The sequence below is a fragment of the Montipora capricornis genome, chromosome 12, assembly GCF_036669925.1.
Source record: "Montipora capricornis isolate CH-2021 chromosome 12, ASM3666992v2, whole genome shotgun sequence".
Taxonomy (NCBI): Eukaryota; Metazoa; Cnidaria; class Anthozoa; order Scleractinia; family Acroporidae; genus Montipora; species Montipora capricornis.
In genome coordinates this window covers 21,524,317-21,545,032 of record NC_090894.1, presented here as the reverse complement: position 1 = coordinate 21,545,032, position 20,716 = coordinate 21,524,317, and the positions used below count along the sequence as shown (strand labels likewise).

General features: G+C 38.0%; 2 protein-coding genes across 2 annotated transcripts in view; one reads left to right on the top strand and one right to left on the bottom strand.

Annotated features, from left to right (window-relative positions):
• Positions 1 to 1,250: 1,250 nt before the first annotated feature.
• On the bottom strand, positions 1,251 to 17,503 carry LOC138026144 (uncharacterized). The gene is made up of 11 exons (XM_068873354.1): positions 17,241 to 17,503; positions 16,282 to 16,309; positions 14,677 to 14,796; positions 13,781 to 13,995; positions 11,959 to 12,063; positions 11,766 to 11,831; positions 11,360 to 11,452; positions 9,061 to 9,186; positions 8,060 to 8,473; positions 4,849 to 6,797; positions 1,251 to 4,296 (listed from the first exon to the last, which is right to left on the bottom strand). Exons 1-11 carry the CDS (start codon positions 17,292 to 17,294, stop codon positions 4,212 to 4,214), a joined length of 3,255 nt encoding a protein of 1,084 aa, XP_068729455.1. The 5' UTR covers positions 17,295 to 17,503; the 3' UTR covers positions 1,251 to 4,211.
• Positions 17,504 to 17,591: 88 nt separating this feature from the next.
• LOC138026143 (ATP-binding cassette sub-family C member 10-like) overlaps positions 17,592 to 20,716 on the top strand; it is a 28,999-nt gene continuing 25,874 nt past the window's right edge. The window contains 4 exon segments of the mRNA XM_068873353.1: positions 17,592 to 18,342; positions 18,345 to 18,946; positions 20,144 to 20,233; positions 20,351 to 20,455. Coding sequence (XP_068729454.1) covers positions 17,652 to 18,342; positions 18,345 to 18,946; positions 20,144 to 20,233; positions 20,351 to 20,455 — 1,488 coding nt within the window. The 5' untranslated portion in view covers positions 17,592 to 17,651.

The following is a 20,716-nucleotide window of genomic DNA, read 5'->3' as shown; positions in this document are numbered from 1 at the left end:
TTGTGGCGTTCTAGATGGCTCATTTAGTGTCGGTTGTCAGCTCACGTAAATGTAAATGTGCTTAGCTGACCGCTCCCTACAAAGGCTTTTCAGGATCAACCGGCTCAACGGCATCGGATCGAAGACATGTGAAGGCTGCCGCCCTACGATCCATGTGTGATCTCGGAGCAGACCCAGTCAGATGTAATTGACTGGGAGTCGATTTTGACGAGGGAGGAAAACCGGAATACAGTGTACCCGGAGAAAAATCCTCGGAGCCAGATTGAGATCGACCGAAACTCACCCCACATGCGACCTCAGGGTTGAACCTGGGTTCGAAGGGTGGAAAGCGCTTGAACTGTCCAGTGGATAGAGCGAGTTTCAATAGAGTGTCGTGAAACCAAAACCAAAGTGATTACTTTGGCCGATCAAAAAGGACGGAGACAATCCAGTAAACCAATCAAAACTCGAAGAAATTACACATACCCAGCACAAAGCGCGGGAAAATGTGCATGCGCGAGCCACGATTGGGTTTGGTTTCACTTCTGATTGGTTGAAAAAATGGCGAGAGAACTTTGAACCAATCACTGAGTGAAGTAATGCAAAACCAAAGTAATTCGCTAATTACTTTCGACACTCAATTGAAAACCGCTCTAAACACTAGCAAAACCAATTAAGTTATCCAGTAGCAGGAACCCATAACCAGCAGCCTACAACTTTAATATTGAGTCTCTGTAACAGCAATTTGGCTTGCATGAGTGACCATTCTTCGTCCCATGGGTGTTGATTTTTCATGCAAGATTTGTGATTGGCTGGAAAGGGCTGGTTTTGCGGGAAAATCAATCTAAAAATAACTCGGTCTGGTAAAACGCCGCTCCACTAATACAATGAAGTTGTACGCTCCAAGTCATGGACTCTTGCCAGTGGATATAGTGGTTTATCCACCCTTCGAACAACTGGGCCAGGGGAATAATTAGCATTTTGTTTTGTTCAAAAGGCGCACATGAAAACTCCAAGTAAAACAAGACCAGTATCAATTCATTAGACCTTGAACTGGCACTAGTTAATTTTGTTCCTGAGGTTTGGTGCTCAATGAAGGTTCAGTTGTATTAGTGATGAAACCAGATGTCCCCAGCCAATCACAAGTCTCACAACAATGGCATACTTGAAGGATGTGAAAACTTGTCTTTAAAAAAAGCGATATAGAAATAGGTTTTTCTCGACAAACCATCTCCAGCTTTCAAAGGAATAATATCACAACACAACTAAAATGATTTCAGTGAATTTATTTAGCAAAATACAATACCCGCATGCGCCTTCAAGCAAGGAAATAGGATGCGGAAAATTCATTACTTTTCTCTATTATATGTACATAAATTGTCATTTAATTAGTCCTTAAGCATAAGCACTATAGAATAACATTACTTTCAATAATTACTACAAACTTTTATAGCCCAGCAATCTATTTGATATATGCGTGCTGAGATACCTGGCCTTCAAATGAAAACGAGGCTGGAGGTGATCTACTTGTTATATAAACCTCAAGGATTCTCTTGTGTATATATGGACCATCCTCATACTGTTCTGAGGGTCATTTCAACCATGTAGTGACCCTCAACAGGATGAGAATGTTCCAGATCAAAACAAGTCTATTCCGGCCTAGCCTGATTCTCAGATGGTCCAGGTTGCTCATGTCACTAACTCTATTCAATTTGACGTGTCACGAACTCTACTCCCTTTCCCATCAGGAAAGGGAGTAGAGTGTGTGACACTGGCGACCTGGACCGTCTGAGAATAAGCGTAATTCTGGCCTTGCCATCATTTATTAGCCAGGTGAGTGAGCACACAGCCATTAAATGGCCAATTCCAAAAAATGTATAAATTACGGTAACTCAAAAAACAACAAACATCTCAAGGCTCTAGGGAATAAAGAGAGGATAACTTTCCTCCGTGCAGCCTTATATAATGGGCATGCCTTTCTTCTGGAGTGAATTTTGGAAATGGTGAAATAACATTACTGGGCTATAACATTTACAAATATCTTGACCATCAGTCTGTCTTGCATAAGAAGTGCTTGCTGGCCATAGCTTGGGAAATGCTACTTATAGGGGCGGGGCATGGCAAGAGAAGGAAAAGGGGAAGGAAGAGGAGAGGGTTGAAATCACCTAAAGAGTTGCAAGATACGTTTTAGAGTTAAAACAACTAAATAACATGGGCATCTCTCACGTTGCATAATGTGACAATCAAAGTCTTGCAAGAACAATCCACACTGCATAATTTGCACAAAAACCAGGTTTAGGTGTCAGTTAACAATAATATTATTTAGGAACACTTAGATGATGAAACACCACACTGTCGCAACCATGATGTGACTGGCTACAACCAGGATCCTTTTTAAACTACAAAGAAATGGAAAAGAGATTTTGCCTCAGAGTTAAGTTGACTCCAACTTCATCTATAATATTCATATTATTATTCATTTTGAGGGACCAATAATATTATTTAAATAGCCTAAAGAATAAATAGACACCATCTGGAAATTTAAAACAGAAGACAAACAAGTTAATTAAAAAGCAATCTAAGGCCTCTATGTGCAAATGGCAGTCAGAAGCAATTCTTTGTCTTGTTACTAATTGTTCCAACTAGCACATCAGTATAATCAAAACTCAAAAGAGGCTAGCTGGAAGTCCTAAATTAACAAAGACAAAAATGATCAATTATTTGTCAGCATTTATGAATGGCGTTATTACTACAAGGGAATCTCTGTTGACCTTATTTAAGTATTTAATGTGAATTTATGGATGAAAGAGATTTGTGTTACAAAGAAATTGGCTTTGAAAGTTGAAAGGACTTGACAAACGCCCCACTTTTAAGCTCATGCATACTTTGTACAATTTAGAAAATTTAAAGCAAAGAGTATCTAATTTCAAATTTCAAAGGCCAAATTATGAAATGCCTGATGCAAGTTGTTTTCTTGATTAGAAAATGATAGACATATGGTATTAAAACAACATGTTGTAACAAGGATTGCCCTCTTGGCGATTCATGGTACACTGTTCTAAATAAGGAACCCCTTCTTGGTTCACTGCAAAATCTCGAAATCTTTCAGCATTCCATCCTTTAATCTTAAAATCACGGTATACCTTATCTCACTCACATCGACTCAAGACAAATCAAATGAGGTTGTAATTGCTGGGATCATGTTCATTAATTATTTTATCTAAAATATGGAGGGTGTAAACTGCAGGTTAAAGTTGCAGGTCATTGCTGAAACAACCCAAACCTTTACTAATGCTAACATTAGGCCAAAACAACATGCTTTAGGTAATGTTTAGGCCTAAGGTTAGCATTATGGTAAAACAATGCCCTGCAAGCTGCGACATGCACTTAACGTCCTCCGTCTAAAATAGGGCCATCCAATCTCACCTAAAAGGGTTCAGAACAATTAAAGGGATTCAAATAAATAAAGATAAAATATATAATAATATTATCAAGAAACTATAAGATAAAACAAATAGTTGTGTGAAAACTTCTGTTTTAAACCAAAACTAATTATGCCTTAATGTCACAGGTTGTTTCTCTGACTCCATAAAATTACTATCAATGTGAGAGGCAGCCTGTCAATGTGTTCGATTCCCTTCTAGCTTTAATTCTCTATTGTTATTAAATTAATAATATTTATTAGCTTAGTCAGATTACTTCGGCAGGTTCAAAGTTTCTTTTGAAAACTAAGTGATCTTACTAAAACATGAACATTCCAGCAATGGACAGATACTGGAAGTGGATGATTCTTCTTATTTGCAGGCTATTTCCTGTGTGTGACGTGAAAAATGAAGAAAAATTGGATATGAAATACAGAAAGAGAAGATGGAGAAACAAGAACATTTAAAGAAAGCAGATGAGTTCTGCGCACATGTTACTATCTTCTTTTTTTGCCACACTTGATGGACAAGCAAAAGAGGAACTGATCTTGGTCTTATTTCCTGAGAGTATTTTAAGCTGAATTTTATGAAACACCTGTCCAGCAACAAGTGCTCTGGTGCTGTAGCATTAACAGACCTACATGGATCGAAATTTCCAGTAGTTGCCCTTTGCTTAAACATCAACTTCACTTACTTTACGTAATGATAACAGAACTCAGCTGGCAAAAATTTAAGAATTCAGTAACTTAACCTACTACCTACAACCAACCAATAACTTGAGTTGCAGCAACTCAAACAACTCAAACACACTCAAATGACCACAGGCTTGTCACTGATGGCCACAAGAGGACGCATAAAGTCCAAACCAGTCTTGTTGGGTTTGTAGCGGCGTAATCTAAAATCAAAATACAAAAGACTCAATGAAATACCACCAATTTCAGATTTACTTCCTGCTATGCTCAACTACTTTCCTGGGTTTGCAAGATAACTATTTCACCAGACATCAAGGACTCCTTAATGAGAAAAACCCTCTCAGGATTGAAAGAATGTCCCCCCAACCCCCCCTCCCCCCACAAACCGCATGGCCAACCTGATGTGTTAACATTGACCCGTCCAATGAGGAAATTTTGAACATTTATGCAACTTCTGACAAATTTTTGGCTTTCTGAGATCCACCCTCAAATGGTGTTTCCAGTATTTTTTATGTGGCTAAATGACAAAGTTAAAATTGACACTGGCCAGGAGTGTTAAATACCATACCAAAGCTATGGGGGACCCCTTGCATTTTGTAGGGGCTCACATGCTAAATACTTTGTTTTTCCTATGATGTACTGTGAGCTGAAATGATTTTCTTCTACAAATGATTTTCTTCTTCATTCATTGATTAGCACTGGTTGCACCATTTTTGCCAGATCTAGTGTTTCCACGAAAGATATTTCTCACTAACCTAGCAGAAATACAGCCGCGTTCTGATCTGCCAGGAGGAGGCTTGGGCCTTAGCAACTCATCACGATGGTGAGAATCGGCACTGTACATATCCATGTTACCAAACTCCTCTGGATGTTGTGGTCCATCTGTTGTATCTAGAGCCCAGTAATCATCAGACACCTCTTCAGCAACAACTTGCTCAAAGTCATCATCTCCTCCATAATTTAAAAGCTCATTCAAGCTTGGTATTCTACGCTCTGCTGAAAATGAATAAGTTGTGCCATCTCCAACAGGTCCTACCTCAGCAATTCCCTGTTTTGCAAGATCTAAATCTGCAGCTTCAATTTCGTGCTTGGGTTCATTTTGAGAATGACTTTCAGAATAGAAATTGTTGTCCTGTTTTAGTTCTCTATCATTCAAACATTCATTACCAACTTCATATTTTGCTTCTTCACAGTCACCAATATAAAACTGTGCTTTACTGTTTCTGCGCAAGTCAGAAACATGTACATTACTTAGTTTACGTTTATCAGATTTATCCTCCATTTCCTCTGCTGATGAATCCTTACTTCTTCTTTTCTCATCACAAACTGCTTCATTCTGCTGATCTTTGCTACTTTCAGGAATGCTTGATTTTGACTTATTAATTATTTCCTCCTTGTCTGTTGAGAGAAGAACCTCGATGCCTGCAATCTCTTTATCATCAAAACAAAATTCAAAATCTTCACTTCTCTCGTAATTCCTATCCTCACGGACAGACTCCTCTGAAAATGAAGAAATTCCCTCTGCGGCAGGAGCAATCTCAGTGTCTCCCAGCACAAAACCTGCATCGTCGCTGTCCCTCAACTGCACATCATGGCAAGTGGTCACGGCTATGGCATGAGAACCGGGGACATGCAATGCATGATGCGAGTGAGATGACCTTGACCCATTTTGCCTGTCTGAGGCAAATTCAGCAGAATCAAGCCAGTACTCATCTGCATCTGGTGGAATTACTGGCGGCTCCTCTCGTTCAGAGACAGGGCCTTCATCCTCCATCTGCTCCAGCACGGAAGGAACTCTAAACAGCGATTTTCGAGTCTCTTCCCCTTCACCAACAGGAACTTCATCAACCATCTGTTCCAAAACCGATGGTACACGAAAAAGACTTGGAGGCTGGAAAGGCACCTCAGGCAAGTTGTGTTCCAACCTGTGGTTGCCGGTCTCGCTGTGGCTTTTCCTTTCATCACTGACGTGTCTTACAGGTTCAGTGTCCAGGGGTAGTTCACGTATAAGTTTTTTATGATCATCATGATGATGGTGATGGTGGTGATCAAACATTGATGTTAAATGATGGCTGCTTCCTATGGCTACTTGTCGATCAGTTCTGCCCACATTAGCCAGTACTTCCAGTTTCTCATCATTCTCTGTTTCAACCACCGGAGGGGGCATATACACAAGAGGCTGATCATCAACCACACCAGGTGACCACACAAATCTGTCCTCTTGGTCATCTTCCCTGACGTCAGGTGATTCCACAAACTCAAGATTGACTGGCTTTGAGTCAGGTGTTGTAAATTCCAGTGGAGTGGGAACTGCTGGGACAGCATCATTTGATAAAGGTATCGTACTGGGAGTACCAGGCCTCCTCAAGTTTGATTCTTCTGAGTCTACTGGAACTGAGTTTATTGGCAGTAAGTTTCCAGAGGTAAAATTTTCCACTTTATTCAAACTTGTTGGAAGCTCTGGGGAGAGGGGATTTTGGTCCTTGTTGAGATCTTGCCCAATTGCATCCAAATGTTGATCATGGTTTTGTTCTTGTTGGTTGTCAGTAACAATCTGAGGAACAAGCATTACCTCAATGTCTTTGTAAACAAATTCTCCCTGAGCTTCCACTCCACTTTTAATCTGTGCCCTCTGTACATCCTGAACAATGGCAGAGATCAGAGCAGGGGTTTCCAGTTTTCTCTCTCCGTTTATGGGCTTTTCCTGTTAAAAAGAAAAATTCTATTATGGATTACAGACAAGCCTCCTTCTTGTATCTACATAACATTGACAACAACAACAACAACAACAACAACAACAACAACAATGAGAAATTAGTAAAGTGCATTTGATTTGTCCTGCACATGGATTTTAAAAGTTATGAAGAATTTGTGGTGGTGGCTCTTTTATGTCAATTTGTGACATGAAAGTTAAGTCTGCTACATGTGTATAGGTGTATGAGAAATTTTTTGTTTTGTTTTTATTGTGACAAAAATACTCAAGTACATGCTTTTTCTTAAGAGCCAACTTTGTAACAAATGGGCTGAGGTTTCCTCAAAACATTGAGAAGAGGATAAGACAGCTTTGGATGGAACAAATCACACTGCTTTATGAAGTCAATAAACACAAGATAAAATTTGAATATTCACAGTTGTGCTCTAACCAAAAACACCTTTCTTACTTCAAGGAGAGCACAAATATGAATTACAGTACCAAACTTTTCAATAGTAAAAATCACTATTCACGATTTTCCCAAGAAATTTACAATACAGTTTACATAAGGTTGTGTGTTTACTGAAAAAAAAAAAAATCATTGTGCAAAGAAGTCAAACTGGAAATTTGCTTACTTCATGAAAATCAAAGCTCTAGCTCTATGCTATCAACAAACCAAGGTTGCATTGCAAGGTCTGTTTCAGAGAAGAAACAGCACTACACAGCTTGCTGATGGCGTAATAAGCAGCATCAGTCATACTTCTGATAAAGAGTTGTAAATAAATAAGCATGATTGCCATCCTTGGGGGAACAACAACAAAAGAAAGGATAAGAATGGGTAGAATATGATCCTAGAGATCATTTTCTCTACATGGGCTCAAGGACTTCCGGTGAAATCAAGGTGAATGATCTGCCGCAGCAAGATGGCCACCAAAGCCTGAAATCGTATCACATTCAGGGGCTCCTTAATTCCCCACAATTCCCTGCATGAAACCATTAGGATGTGTTCTCCTTTCTTCAATAATTATAAAGGCATTAATAAAAGCGAATAACTGGGGTTTGTGCTGTGAAGGATACTTATCTTTTTGCTGTAATTGGATTTAAAGAGGGAATGAAAATCTGGGTGCTTGGAAAGAAAATCCCTTCAAGGAGTTGAGAACCAACACAAACTCAGCTGTCATCTGACAACACTCCTTGGATTATTGTGTGGTGTTTGTTTTTACCACTGTACTATCCCTGTTGACAAAGTTAAATGCCACATTCCATGTACAAACCTGCTTTGCTTCTCTGTGAAGACCATAACCAGTTTGTGGTTTGAGAAAGTGCCCACTGTCTCTTTCCACGGCATCCAAAACTTCTCTAATCTTTTGTATCACCCCTTTATCAGTTGTCCCAAGCTTGCTCATGTTATTGCCATTCTTATGTACACTGTCCTTTCTGTGTGCCTCATTATTATGGTCACTGGGGTCAGCGTCCAGCATATCACCAGTTGAAACTCTCTCTGAGCCATGCAGATTATGCAAACCTGCCTTGTTATCTGGGGGCGTGGTGTATATTTGGCCAACTGGAGGGGTGCTAGTTGTCGTGGTTGCCTGGGAAATGTCACCTGGTGTCTTCTCCCAGTCAAATGGGTCGCTTTCCTTGATGCCTTTTTTGTTGATTGCTTTCTCGAGGATTGAAAGCAACATCTGGAAGAAGGAATAGAAAAATTTAAAATCTGGGCTATGTTGCTTTAACCGCAAATCAAACTGAAGGAGTTACAAACGTTCTTTGAATAAACTGGACCCAATTAAACCCTTTACAGTCCTTCTCAATGGGCAACGCTTCAGGGAGAAACAGATTAAAGATCAAAACATTGCTATAGTGTTACGTTCATGAGCTTTAAACCTGATAAAACACTCCCCTTTAGAATTCTTTACGTACAGAATAGTAATGAGGCCCAGCTTGTTTTTCTTGTATGCTACAGTGTAATATCTTCCCCTCACATTTTGAACTTTTGTTTGGACACCCAAGGGACAAGCTTTTTGTGAATGTTTTTGAAGCCCTGTTTTATTGGGTCTCAAAACACTTGGTTGAGCCTAGTGTTTTTAAACCCGATAAAACACTGCTGCTTGTTTTTTAAGCAGTACTTCTGGTTATCAAGTGGGGATGTACAGGTATGTTAATAATCAAGTGCAAAATGTTTCATTAACAACTACTACATGGGTGATTTCAAATCCATGCAGTCAGTAGTACATGTATGTATTTCAGCCTTTCCTTGATAAGTTTGTGTCACCTTGTAATCTGGCTTGTCTTCATACTTAAGCAGGCTGATGTGGTCTAGGAATTGTCTAAATCCTGGAGGCAAAGACTTCAAAAACAGTTGATGGTCATAACCTTTCTTCATCTTGCCAACTTGTTCCTAAGGAAACATGCAGTATGCACTTTGTGAATGGTGGCTTAAATCCAACTCAGACATGTTACATGTACAAGTTACCTTGAGGGGGATGGCACTTAACTACAGAAAGACAATGTGGTTTCCAAGGAAGCTTTTTAGTCAAGAGCCCTACAAAAAGGTTGCATGGATGGTTCTTTGAAGTAACTTTTTCAATGGAAATCTGACATCACTTCGATCAAAAGCACATGCAGTGCGTTTCGGTGAAAAACATGTAAAAACTCCCAGGAAACGAAAGGAAGAGGCAGTTTTTTCACCAGATCGCAACTGTGCCATCATGGAATTTCTGTTTAGACAAGAAATGGAACTGATATTTTTAAAGTGTATCAAAGGAGGGTCTTATGACCTCAAATGACCTTACCGGGGGGTAAGGGGTTCTTGAACTGTTGCATTAACAATATGTGAACAAAAGTTAAATATGGCTGTGAGTTGAACCAGACAAAGAAAATAATGTTAAATAGAACATTAGAAAAAAGGTAACTGCAGAGTTAAAGGGACTCTAGAATTGATTATTTGAAGGGGTCCATAGCAACAGTTTGGTCGTTAAGAGCCACCCCCCCCTTAAATGAATTCCAAAACTCAAAGCACGCCAGGAGACCACAATTTGCATAATTACCGTAATTTCCGGACGATTACCCGCACAGCAGATTACCCGCAGCGGTCTATTTTTGTCACAAGGGGAAAAAACGTTCAACAGATTACCCGCACTGGCCTATTACCCGCACCCCAAAACCGAAAAAATCTTGCTGCTGTATTTCCGGGACAAGAACTCACAAACTTGGAGCGATGAATATTCCATGTTGTTGTTTACAAAGCAGAAGATCGATAGCATTTTCTGCTAAGAATTGGCTTCTAATAATGCAGCCTTAAACACTCTCCTTAGTCATTTCTGGTTTGTCTTGTTAAAACGACTTAAATATCCAATGTATTAACGCTAAGACTCGATAGAATACGAGTTGAAGGCCAACATCTTTACGATTGATCACTGAGCGCCATTTTGATAGGTTGAGAGAAAGTGGGGGGAGTGTTAAAAATACCTGATGGGGTGGTGGTTAGGCATACCCAGGGGCAAAAGACCGGGCCTATATAAGAAGTCGCCAGGGGTAGCTAGGAGCATTTCACTGATGCGATGAACAATCCAGCAAATTTTTCACTGTAGTTAGTGTTTTGTTTACACACGTGCCGACAATCATGTTCTAAATAATTATGCGGTGCCGTGAAATATGTCGGCATCTTGTTTTGTAGCTTTGAGCGTGCTTTCACAAAAAATGCTTTCAATCTTTCATATACAAAATTGAAAGGAGTGCAGGTGAGAAATGCTTTTAAATTAAGCGAAGAAAAAAGCAGTGAAATACAGTAATCACTTAAACACTATTGATTTGTTTTTCATTCAATTTTCATCGGCTTTCATTGAGGGCTTTTAGAACACTAGAATAAAACATCACACAAATCTTGAATAGGAAGCGTTTTCAGATTGAACTACGGTAACAAACAAGCTTGGCAACACGCAAGTTTTAAGGAAGCATCAGTTTAATTAATTAGTAAAGGTTTGAAATTATTTAAACAAGATCGTAAAAGATTTGTTTTGAACGGAAAAATTTGTGGCATCACAAAATAAACACATTCGCATCTTGTTACTTTTTCAGCATTGAATTGTTTCTCACGATAAACTCTTTCTTAAAATTGAAAAGGATGTGTTAAAGTGAGAAATTCGTTCTCATTTACTTTTAATGCGGTGACAAGTTGTGACATGGTCGAAGGGAAAGATTATTGTTTTTCATTCAATTTGCTTCGGCTTTCATCGAGCGGTTTTACAAAGACTACGGCAAATAAAGCATCATTTTAAAGATTGAATCAACGAACAAGGCAACACACAGATTTGAAGGAAGTGTTGGTTTAATTATCCTCATTTTAACTTGTTTCAATCTGTCAAATTCTTACCCGAGATTTAAAAATTATCGTATTACCCGCACCTTCCTATTACCTGCAGCAACCGCGGTTTACTGGAAAATTAACGCATTACCCGCGGGTAATCGGCCTGAAATTACGGTACTCTATCTCTTGGGAATACAGTACATGACCACGTGTAGAAATAAAAAGAAATAAGTAAAACAAAATCACATTTTCAGCGGTATGTTACCTTGTCCTTCGTTTTCCTCCAAGGTAGGTGTCCCATTGCAAACTCTGCCATCATATAAAAGAATGACCACAAATCATCTTGCCGTCCCATTTCCTGGAAAATTAGTCCAATAATTATTACAACCATGTTACCCATTTTTTTGCTCTTAAATTAATTAAAAATGAATTACATTTAACCAAGGATAAAGAAATTAACTTTTTGTTACATTGTCTCACAGTACGTTATGACTGGCCATTTTAGCGGGCTGAATTTTGCAGCATGGCCAACTCCACTTCATGGCAATTTGATTACCAAAGGATGAAGTAATCTTCTTCCTTCTGCTCTGAGCACAGAGATTGGGTTTGGGGAAACACTTTTCAGTTGTGTAAGCTCAAAAATTTATTCCTCGCTAATTTAAATCTCATACCTTGTTTTCATGTGCATTGGTGGAAGCATAACGGACAGTGCCTCGAAATCCTGCAGAGTTTCTGGCCTGATAAATAAAATATTGTGGGATTTACAAGCTAAGCTTTCTATTAATTTAAAGGAGAAGCCATGAAAGACAAGCATTCAATCAACTGCCTCAAAACTAGAAAGTGCGAGCATTTTAAAACACTTACTGGTCTGACTTCTCCATTTCCTTTGGTAAATTGTCGTGCCAAACCAAAGTCCAACATGAAACAGGTGTGCAGTGAGTCAGGGGTGTTGCCCATGGCAAAATTGGACTAAAAATAAGCAACCAAGGAGAGAAAACTTAAAGACTGATTCCATAGCATTCTAATTTTCACATTTTGATGTCTGCAGTTTCACTATTGTGGCCAACTGGCAAGAATTTTTGCAACCAAAATGACACAATCCTCATTGTTTAAATTTCAAGTATAAGCAACAGATTATGAATAAGAACAAAAAGTTTAGTTCTTTTTTTAAATAAAGAACTTAAGAGAGAATACAAGTAGAATGGAGTAATGATTGATTTATTTTGCCTACCATTCACGCTTATTGGACAGTGCTCGACTTTCAGGAAAAAAGCTAGGAGCTGGCCCCTAGGAGCGAGGATGGCATAGTCGGTTAGTGCGTGACCTTGGTGCAAGAGGTCCCGAGTTCGATTCCCGGATCTCACATCCTTGTTTCGACTTCTTTCCATTCTGTGTAGCTTTAAATACCCGTAAAACGGCGCGCAGATGGTGAGGGGGGAGTAAAATGAGTGCACCGTTGACCTCAGGTTTGTCAGTTGAATTACTGTTACGAATTATCGACGTTAAATATGGTTACTTTACTTTTTTACTTTACTTTACTTTGTTTTCAGATTAATTTTGGTCACCAGCTCAAGTATTTTAGTCGCCAAAAAATTTAAGCCCTTATACATTTCAACAAAAGGTTAAATCCAAGCATGACGAGCAGAAAATCAGAGCGCATAAAGCGGTCTTGACAGCCAGAGATAAGTAAAAAATTTAATAGTTGCAAAACTTTAAATGCTACATTAGGCCATTTCCGAGTTAAGTTTGCCTCTGGTTCAAAGCCAGTCTTGGTGCTCAACCATTCAAATGATAATAAGTTTGATTTGCATTAAAATATAGCACTCATTTCCATTTGAATGGTTGTGCACCAGGATTCGCTTTGAAACTGAGGCAAACAGAAACTCAGAAATGGGCTATTTGACAAAAAGTTAATGTACATCAATCACAACATTGCTAACAAATTTGATTGTGACCGAGTTGACTGTTATGATACCCGCATTTTAAATATACTCTTGATCATTGGAAATGCTTTTGATTCGCAAACCCTTCTATTAACGAGCGAACGGACTCGAGTGGTGCAAAGATGTTCACTTGAAAGACTTGTTGGCCTTTGTTCTTATACTAATGCTAATTAGAACAATGAATCTCTGCATTAATTTATTCACTATGCCCACAGTCAAACAACCCTTGAGATGCAAGAGTGTGTGACGTCATGTTATTTTGAGAAAGTTTTAACAGCCAATTCAACTGATCCAGGAAAATGCTCTATAAAAACTTTAAATCATGATGTTTCTTTTCAAAAATCCATTTTATGGACTGCCAGATAAATAAAGTTCACTCACCCACTATTTTCTGCATTGTCCTGAGAGATTTGATGGGTTTTTGGGGCGCTTTGATTTCCCCTTCAGATCGAACACGTCATCACATACAATATAAATAGACTATTACTTTTATATTGTATTTTACGGCCCGTCGGATCTGAAGGGGAAATCAAAGCATCCCAAAGACCCATCAAATCACTCAGGACAATGCAAAAAATAGTGGTTGAGTTAACTTTATGTTCTATTGTTTCTATTATTAAAATCCATTTTAAGCAATGATCAACAGCAACTCAAATCTCCAATTAATGTAGCTTTCCTGACTTTCTTTGAATGATTGAAATCAGAAGACGTGTGTGACTGTTCACTAAGGCTAAGATCCTTACTGGTTTAATGTCACGATGCAGGAATCCAGCTTCATGAATGGCTTTTATAGATTTGAGTATCTGAAAGCCAATCCGTAACATCGTGCTTTGAGAGAATACTCCCTTGGGCTGGCTCCGCCGCAACTCCGCAAGATTTGAACCTTGCAAGGACATCACAAGGTAGTTGAAATTCTCATTTCTACCACAGCTCACAAACTTGCAAACATGACTACAACCTGAACAAAAAAAAGGTTGAACGTGACTAAACCAAGGCTTCACATTATGGCACCTTTCCATAGCTTTTAAACTCTAAAGTTCAAATTCCAATCAACAGTTTTGTTCTTCACAGCTGTCAATGCACTGTGGGCAAAATGGGCAAATGGGTCATGTTCAAGCATGTGATTAGCTGATTTTGATCCACGTAGGATGTGACAGTTAACAAATCCTGGCAGCCTCACACTGTACATTAATTAAGCAGGACCCAACCAGGTACCTGTCAGACTGATTAACAGTGAAAAGTTAAGGGGGCAGGGGCCTGTATCTCAAAAGTCCTGAAGCTTTCCAGGCATCACAACTCCTTTTGTATCTTAAGACTAGAGAGGTTTTAAGTCATTAAACTTTTACAACCATTTTGCTTTTAGTTATTTTCAAGACATACTAAAAAAACAGCTTTGTGGCAGTTTTGACCCCTCAGAGTGAGACTTAACAGATTTCACTCTGTCTAATGCCTGACGACTTTACTGGCCAACTGGGAGCGTCCTAGGGCGTTTGAGGTGTCAATGGCTTAACCCATTGACTCCTGAACCATCAACCAATTGACAAGTAAAGTTGTCCGGTGTAAGACAAAGTAAACTCTATTAAGTCCCACTCATAGGAGTCAATGGATTATGGAAAAAAAAATAGAACTGTTTCTTCACCCTGAAGCTTTTTCAGCACAGCCACCTCCATTTTGAGGACTTGTTTGGATTGGTTGACAGACTCCACCTTCAGGGCAGCAGCATCTTTTGCAACAAGGTCTAGAGCCTTGTAGATCTCCCCTGTCAAATTGACATAGGATTCAGTAACTAAGCTTCATAACATTGTCAAGATGGTGTGCATACAAAAAGCACTTAAGAAATAAGGCTACACCCCTTCAGACATGATGCCGTGCCACATATATGTATAGTGCTCTAAATTACTGTCAGGCCTTTAAAAAGTTAATTATTAGTGGATCTAAATTTTTACCTCTTGGTTAAGCCTTTTACTTTTTAATCAAAAACCATTGTCTTTGATTATATGCTAATGAGGGACGCTCGTCTAAAACAAAGGATTCCGTGTATAATAAGCATCTCAAGTTTTGGAGCGAAAAAAAAGTGTGTAAATAACACTGGTAAATACAGCAGTTAAATCTTGATGTGACATTATTGTCAACCATGCCCTTATATATCTCGAACTCACTAGATAACTTTGAAACACGATTAACTAGAAAATCTTACTTAAATAATCGTTAATATGTAGACGTGGATAAAGTTAAAAGAAGTGCTTTGCAATCCAGAATTATGGTTCATGTAACTCTCAATAATTATTGTATCCACAAAGGCAGAGTCTCTGTTCAGAGCGATAAATTAATGATCACACTAATATTATTATTGATCAAATTTGCAATGATTCCAATCACTCTTTTAAGCACTAACTGTTCACTTTTTTTCTCATGAACATTGCTGAAATGAGAAAATCACAATAATATTATTGAAAACATTGAAAAACTGTTTTGTCATCACAGTAATTAATAACAACTTTAACCTTCCTTAATTCAGCCATGTTACGGTAATTACCGGTAACATTATTAAATCTCCTGGAAATAATACTAATAAATTATTTTCTGAACAACATAAGATAAGCAACACAAAAAATGACAAAATATAAATAACTCATCCATGAATTTGATGACTTCTTGATCTGATTTATTATTTCATTGATGTAAATCTTTAATTGCCAATCACACAAGCTAATACAAAATTGTAAAAGTACAAATGACCAAGCTTTATTCACTACTTGCAGAAATCCAATAATACACCTCATATACACCCCAAAAATCTGCATAGGCATTGTTTTTGACATCTCTTGGGAATTTTCATGTCCCAAGAGGAATTGCAAACAATGGTTATGCAAAAGTCTTGGGGGGGGAGAAAGTAATAGAGGTGTATTATGGGATTTTGCAAGTAGTGAATATCTATTTGCATACAACTTCTGATCCGTTTACACAAAGGACCTCTTAAAATATTTAAAATAAGCAAATCCTTAAAATTAATGTTACATCAATCATACCCTGGAACACAACAGAAATTTGCTTGAAATTATCAGTTTTTACATTTTGATACTGGTCAGACATTGCCCCTTACAAGTGTAACACAAGGGTAATATTAATTTTTTTGTCTCACTATTCCCAAGAGACAATATAAACAGGGAAACCACGTATTGCAAGCAGTCTGCGGTTTATATTACAGTAATTCACATCACTGGTAATTGCGCAAAACACTTACCAAACCCTCCACCACCAATCTTTTTGTCCTATATGATAACAAAGAGGGCAAAAACTAGATTATGACTTGACAAGAACAAGGTACATTGGGGTCTTAATATCACAACCTTCATTTCAAAAGATTAATGAGATATTACAATCTCTGGAAAAATATTACAATTTTTTCGTCTAAGAAATTAATCGATCTTAGAAACAAAAACCTTATTCTAAGGTTCGGAGTTACAAAAAAATCTCTGATAGGCAAGCGCTTTATAACAGGCAAAAGCTCATTAACCGTCAACTTAATTGCACAGAGTCTATTTCAAGAGCAACTGAAAAGGAATGCACCCGCGACCTTGTTGACATTAAATGGCATGCACATGACTATGTACATGTTCAAAGCCCGTAAGCATGGAATGTTTCTCAGGAGGCGGAAATACACGCAAGTCTAGGTGTAATATTTCTTTACGTTTAATATTCCCGTCTTTGACCCGGGATAACTTCACGAGAATGAACGCAATTGGCGCAGCTAGAGTCAACACTGTGGAACATTTAACTCGAGGACTCACTACATACAGCCGGCTTATTAAGCATATGCGTTTGAACTTAGCTACGATACGAAATCATATCAATTGACTTCCGCTGTGTGGTTAGAATTAAGCGACGTTTGAATGAAGAAATCAACACTTTTTACACCGATAACTACAACAAAGAAAGCAATGTTTTTACCAGCATACAACATTTAAAGTTATATTCGCTTGTTATTTTTGTGACTGTAAAAAGCGATTTTTTTCTTCAAATAGTTAAACTTAAGCTGTCGATTACGAAAGAAATCAACATCGCCACGCATACAGGTGAAAATTCAACAAAAACGATACTTAAATCCACGGAACTTCCCAACATATACGCTAAAATATCAAGTTTGATTCATTCGCTTATATAAGTTTGGAAGAGATAAAGGAAGCGGTGTTTTCAACTTACGATCTTCCACCGTTGCCTGACCACATCGCCCGGCGCAAGAAGATCCGCAGCCATGAGCTACCTTCCTTTGATAACGCTAAAACCGAGGGAAAACATTGGTGTGTTTTCGTCGACGAGAGAATTCTCCCACCCTTTATTGTCTCTCTTAATACTAAAAAAACTCTTGACCACTATAAGCAAGCCATATCGCCCCGAATTTTCCACATGAAATCGCTGAATATCGATGAAAATTCAGCCGCCGCGACATTAAAATTCGTTGCTCTCTCCTGGACTCGATTCACGCAACCCTTTATGGGTGATTCCCGCTGAAAGTGCATCACGTTACGCGGGCACCTTTACGATGGAGCTATCTTGGATAGGAAATTAAGACGTGCAGAAGCTAAAAGGACCTTGATTCATGGCTAATGGAGGATGGGAGTTTTGCAAAATTTCTGTGGATCCAAGAACAAGTCTGTGTTTATTTCGTGGGACCGAAAAGAGAACGACTTTGGCGATTGTTTCAAACTGCTGTGTCTCGTTTGTCCAGTAAATATTCTTTTACTTTGTTCAAGTTTGTTCTTTTGCCGAAGAAAACTCCTGATAGCTACTCTTTTGGAGCGCCCTTCGTTTATACTCTCAAAGCTTCAGGTCTCAATTTGTGTCTTAATATTTTTAGAGTTGTTAATTGAAGTTTTGTGTTCCTGGACTGTTAATTCATACCATCCTTCAATTTATTTATTATCATGTTGTATCGTTGGATTGGCTTGGACATCGAATGCATTTACGATTTGGAGAAGCAGACATGTCGCTCTTCTGAAAAGACGCCTTCCAGTTATTCATTTTTCAGTCATAATAGTAGCCTTCCTTATAACTGGCATTGAACTGTACTCTGTTATCCTAAGAAATTATGGGAGTTATTTCAATTCCTTACTCGTTCATGAGTATGGAACCATTATCAGGTTCGTCCTTGAAGCAATGTTTCTCATTCTGCTTATTCCGCTGGCATGTGGACAGTGCAGTCGAACTGGTTCCAATGCAGATCTGTTGAATGCTGGCTCTACTGGGATTCAGGTTCATGGAATTCAAGTCAGTTCTGAAAGAGATGCCATATTGAGATCAGCTTCACGGGTACATTTTACAGCAGTACACAGTGTGTGACAGATCACCTTGGTATTGCTGAAGACAGATCAAACTTCATCTCGAAATTGACCTTCTGGTGGGTTCGACACATGATGAAGAAGGGTTACAAAGGCAAACTTCAGAGTACTAGGGATTTGTTTCTGCTTCCGCAAAGTCTCTCCACCAAGAAACTTAGAATTCTCTTTGGTAATAGCTTTGATTATGTGGAAACGAAAACAAATCAAGAGACGGTAGACGTTCGCATTAAATCTGATAGCTGTTCTAGTGATGATGGGTATGCTCCGATAATGTTTAGGTCAGACATGCAGAAAAGTGTCTCTGATCCCAACTTTATGACATTTCGACGAGGTTCTTCAAAGCAAAGACTAACAACTACAAGCACAAACAGTGCTGACTGTTCTGACATTGAATCTTCAGGGAATAAAGTTTACAAAATAACTGATCGCAGAACTCTTTTGAGTGCCCTAAACCATGCATTTGGTGTCCAGTATTACTGTGTTGGAATTCTTAAGTTGACAGGTGATGCTCTAAGCTTTGCTGGGCCTCTTTTGCTACATGCATTGGTTTCTTTCATGGAAAATAGAAAAGTAAGTTGTTTTTTTAGGCACTATGCAAATAAAGGCTGTATTAAAAAATTGAAAAAAAATTGACTTTAATTAACACTTTCACTCCTGTAAGGGCCACTGAAACTTGTAGATTTTTTTCTGTCTAACGCCAGATGATTTTACTCGTCAATGGGGAACCCCACAGGAGTGAAAGGGTTAAATATATATTTTTTTATCAAGCTGTGAAGGATTTTGACCAAATTTAATAGTGCTGAATTTTGGTATTGAATGATAATTCAATTAAAGACAGGACAATGCAGGACAAAAAATTATTGTGAGTCCTTGAATTGAACAGTTTCAAGGAAAATTCCTGTCTTTTTGACAGAGCTCACAGTAGGACTGTCCAGGGCCCATTGATTTCCCCTTTACACAGTGCCTTATTATCCATCCTTTTTTAAGAATGACAAAGTAACCACCACATACATGTAGACACAGTTTCCCCTCCTTCTTTTCTAATTTTCCCACCCCTGTCTTTTTCCAGTGTAGTTGGTTTAATACAAGTCTTCCCAATCGATTTCATATCATACGTTTAAGCTGTGTTTACTCTCAATGTTGATTATGATCAACTGAAGTATAATTCAGGCTATAATATCATCCTCGATTCAATTTTATTCATTTATGGTTCTGTTCACATCTGCGAAAATTCAAAATACAATAGGCAGGTTTACCTCACAGTGTGAGAAAAATGACGCAGTATCGCGTGGCTGTCATGATTATCATCACCATGCTTGAGGCAAGAAGAGAACCAAGGATAGCTTCCAAGGATAGCAGAAGACAAATCCAAATCTTCCCTCCATATTAAAGTGATTAGAAGTTTTGTCTGCTCATACGACCACATGTTCACCATTGTTTTCAATTACGCATTGGAATGACTTCAAACGACCCCCTTGAGGTTGTTTGGAATAATAATTATAATCCAATTATAATCACATACTGTAATTAGTTGAATATGTGAACCCATTCCAAACTTAATTTGGATTATAATTTGATCATAATTGAGGCCTAATGTGAACAGTACTTTAGAATGCATCAGTACACTCTAACTTTTTCACTGAGAAATACCGGTATGATATTTTAGAACACATTAATTGACTTCCTTTTCAAGCACAGTGTGTAGAAATTAAATATTAATCAGGTTTGGAATTTGCTTGCTGCAACTTCATTTGTTTTTTTTTTCAGGAGCCAATGTTCCATGGCTACCTATATGCCTGTGGTTTGTTTCTCACAACATTTTGTTCAGCATTCATTAATTCACAATTTAGTTATTGGGTGAGACAAGATTGTTTTATCATAAAAGTTAAATAATTCCAGTGACTTCTAATTTTGGAAGGTACTGTATCTCTGAAACACGTTTAATTAATTTTTGTTTCCTGACTTCCTTTTCAGGTAAATAAAATTGGACTGAAAATCAGGGCTGTCATCATAACCACTGTATACAATAAAGCACTTTCTGTTAGTCTCACAACATTGTCAACATTCTCTTCTGGAGAAGTATGTGAAACATGTGAAATTATATTAAGTGTTTTTGTTTAAAAGAGGAAAAGACCAGAGTATAATTTATTATTGGACGGGTATATAATTTGTTTTCATTTATTACTATAATAATAATAATAATAATAATAATAATAATAATAATAATAATTATTATTATTATTGTAATATAATTATTTATATTTTACTTATTATAATATATTAAATAATTTACATTTAGTATAATTTATTTGTTATAGTAATTTAAAATAATAAGCACTG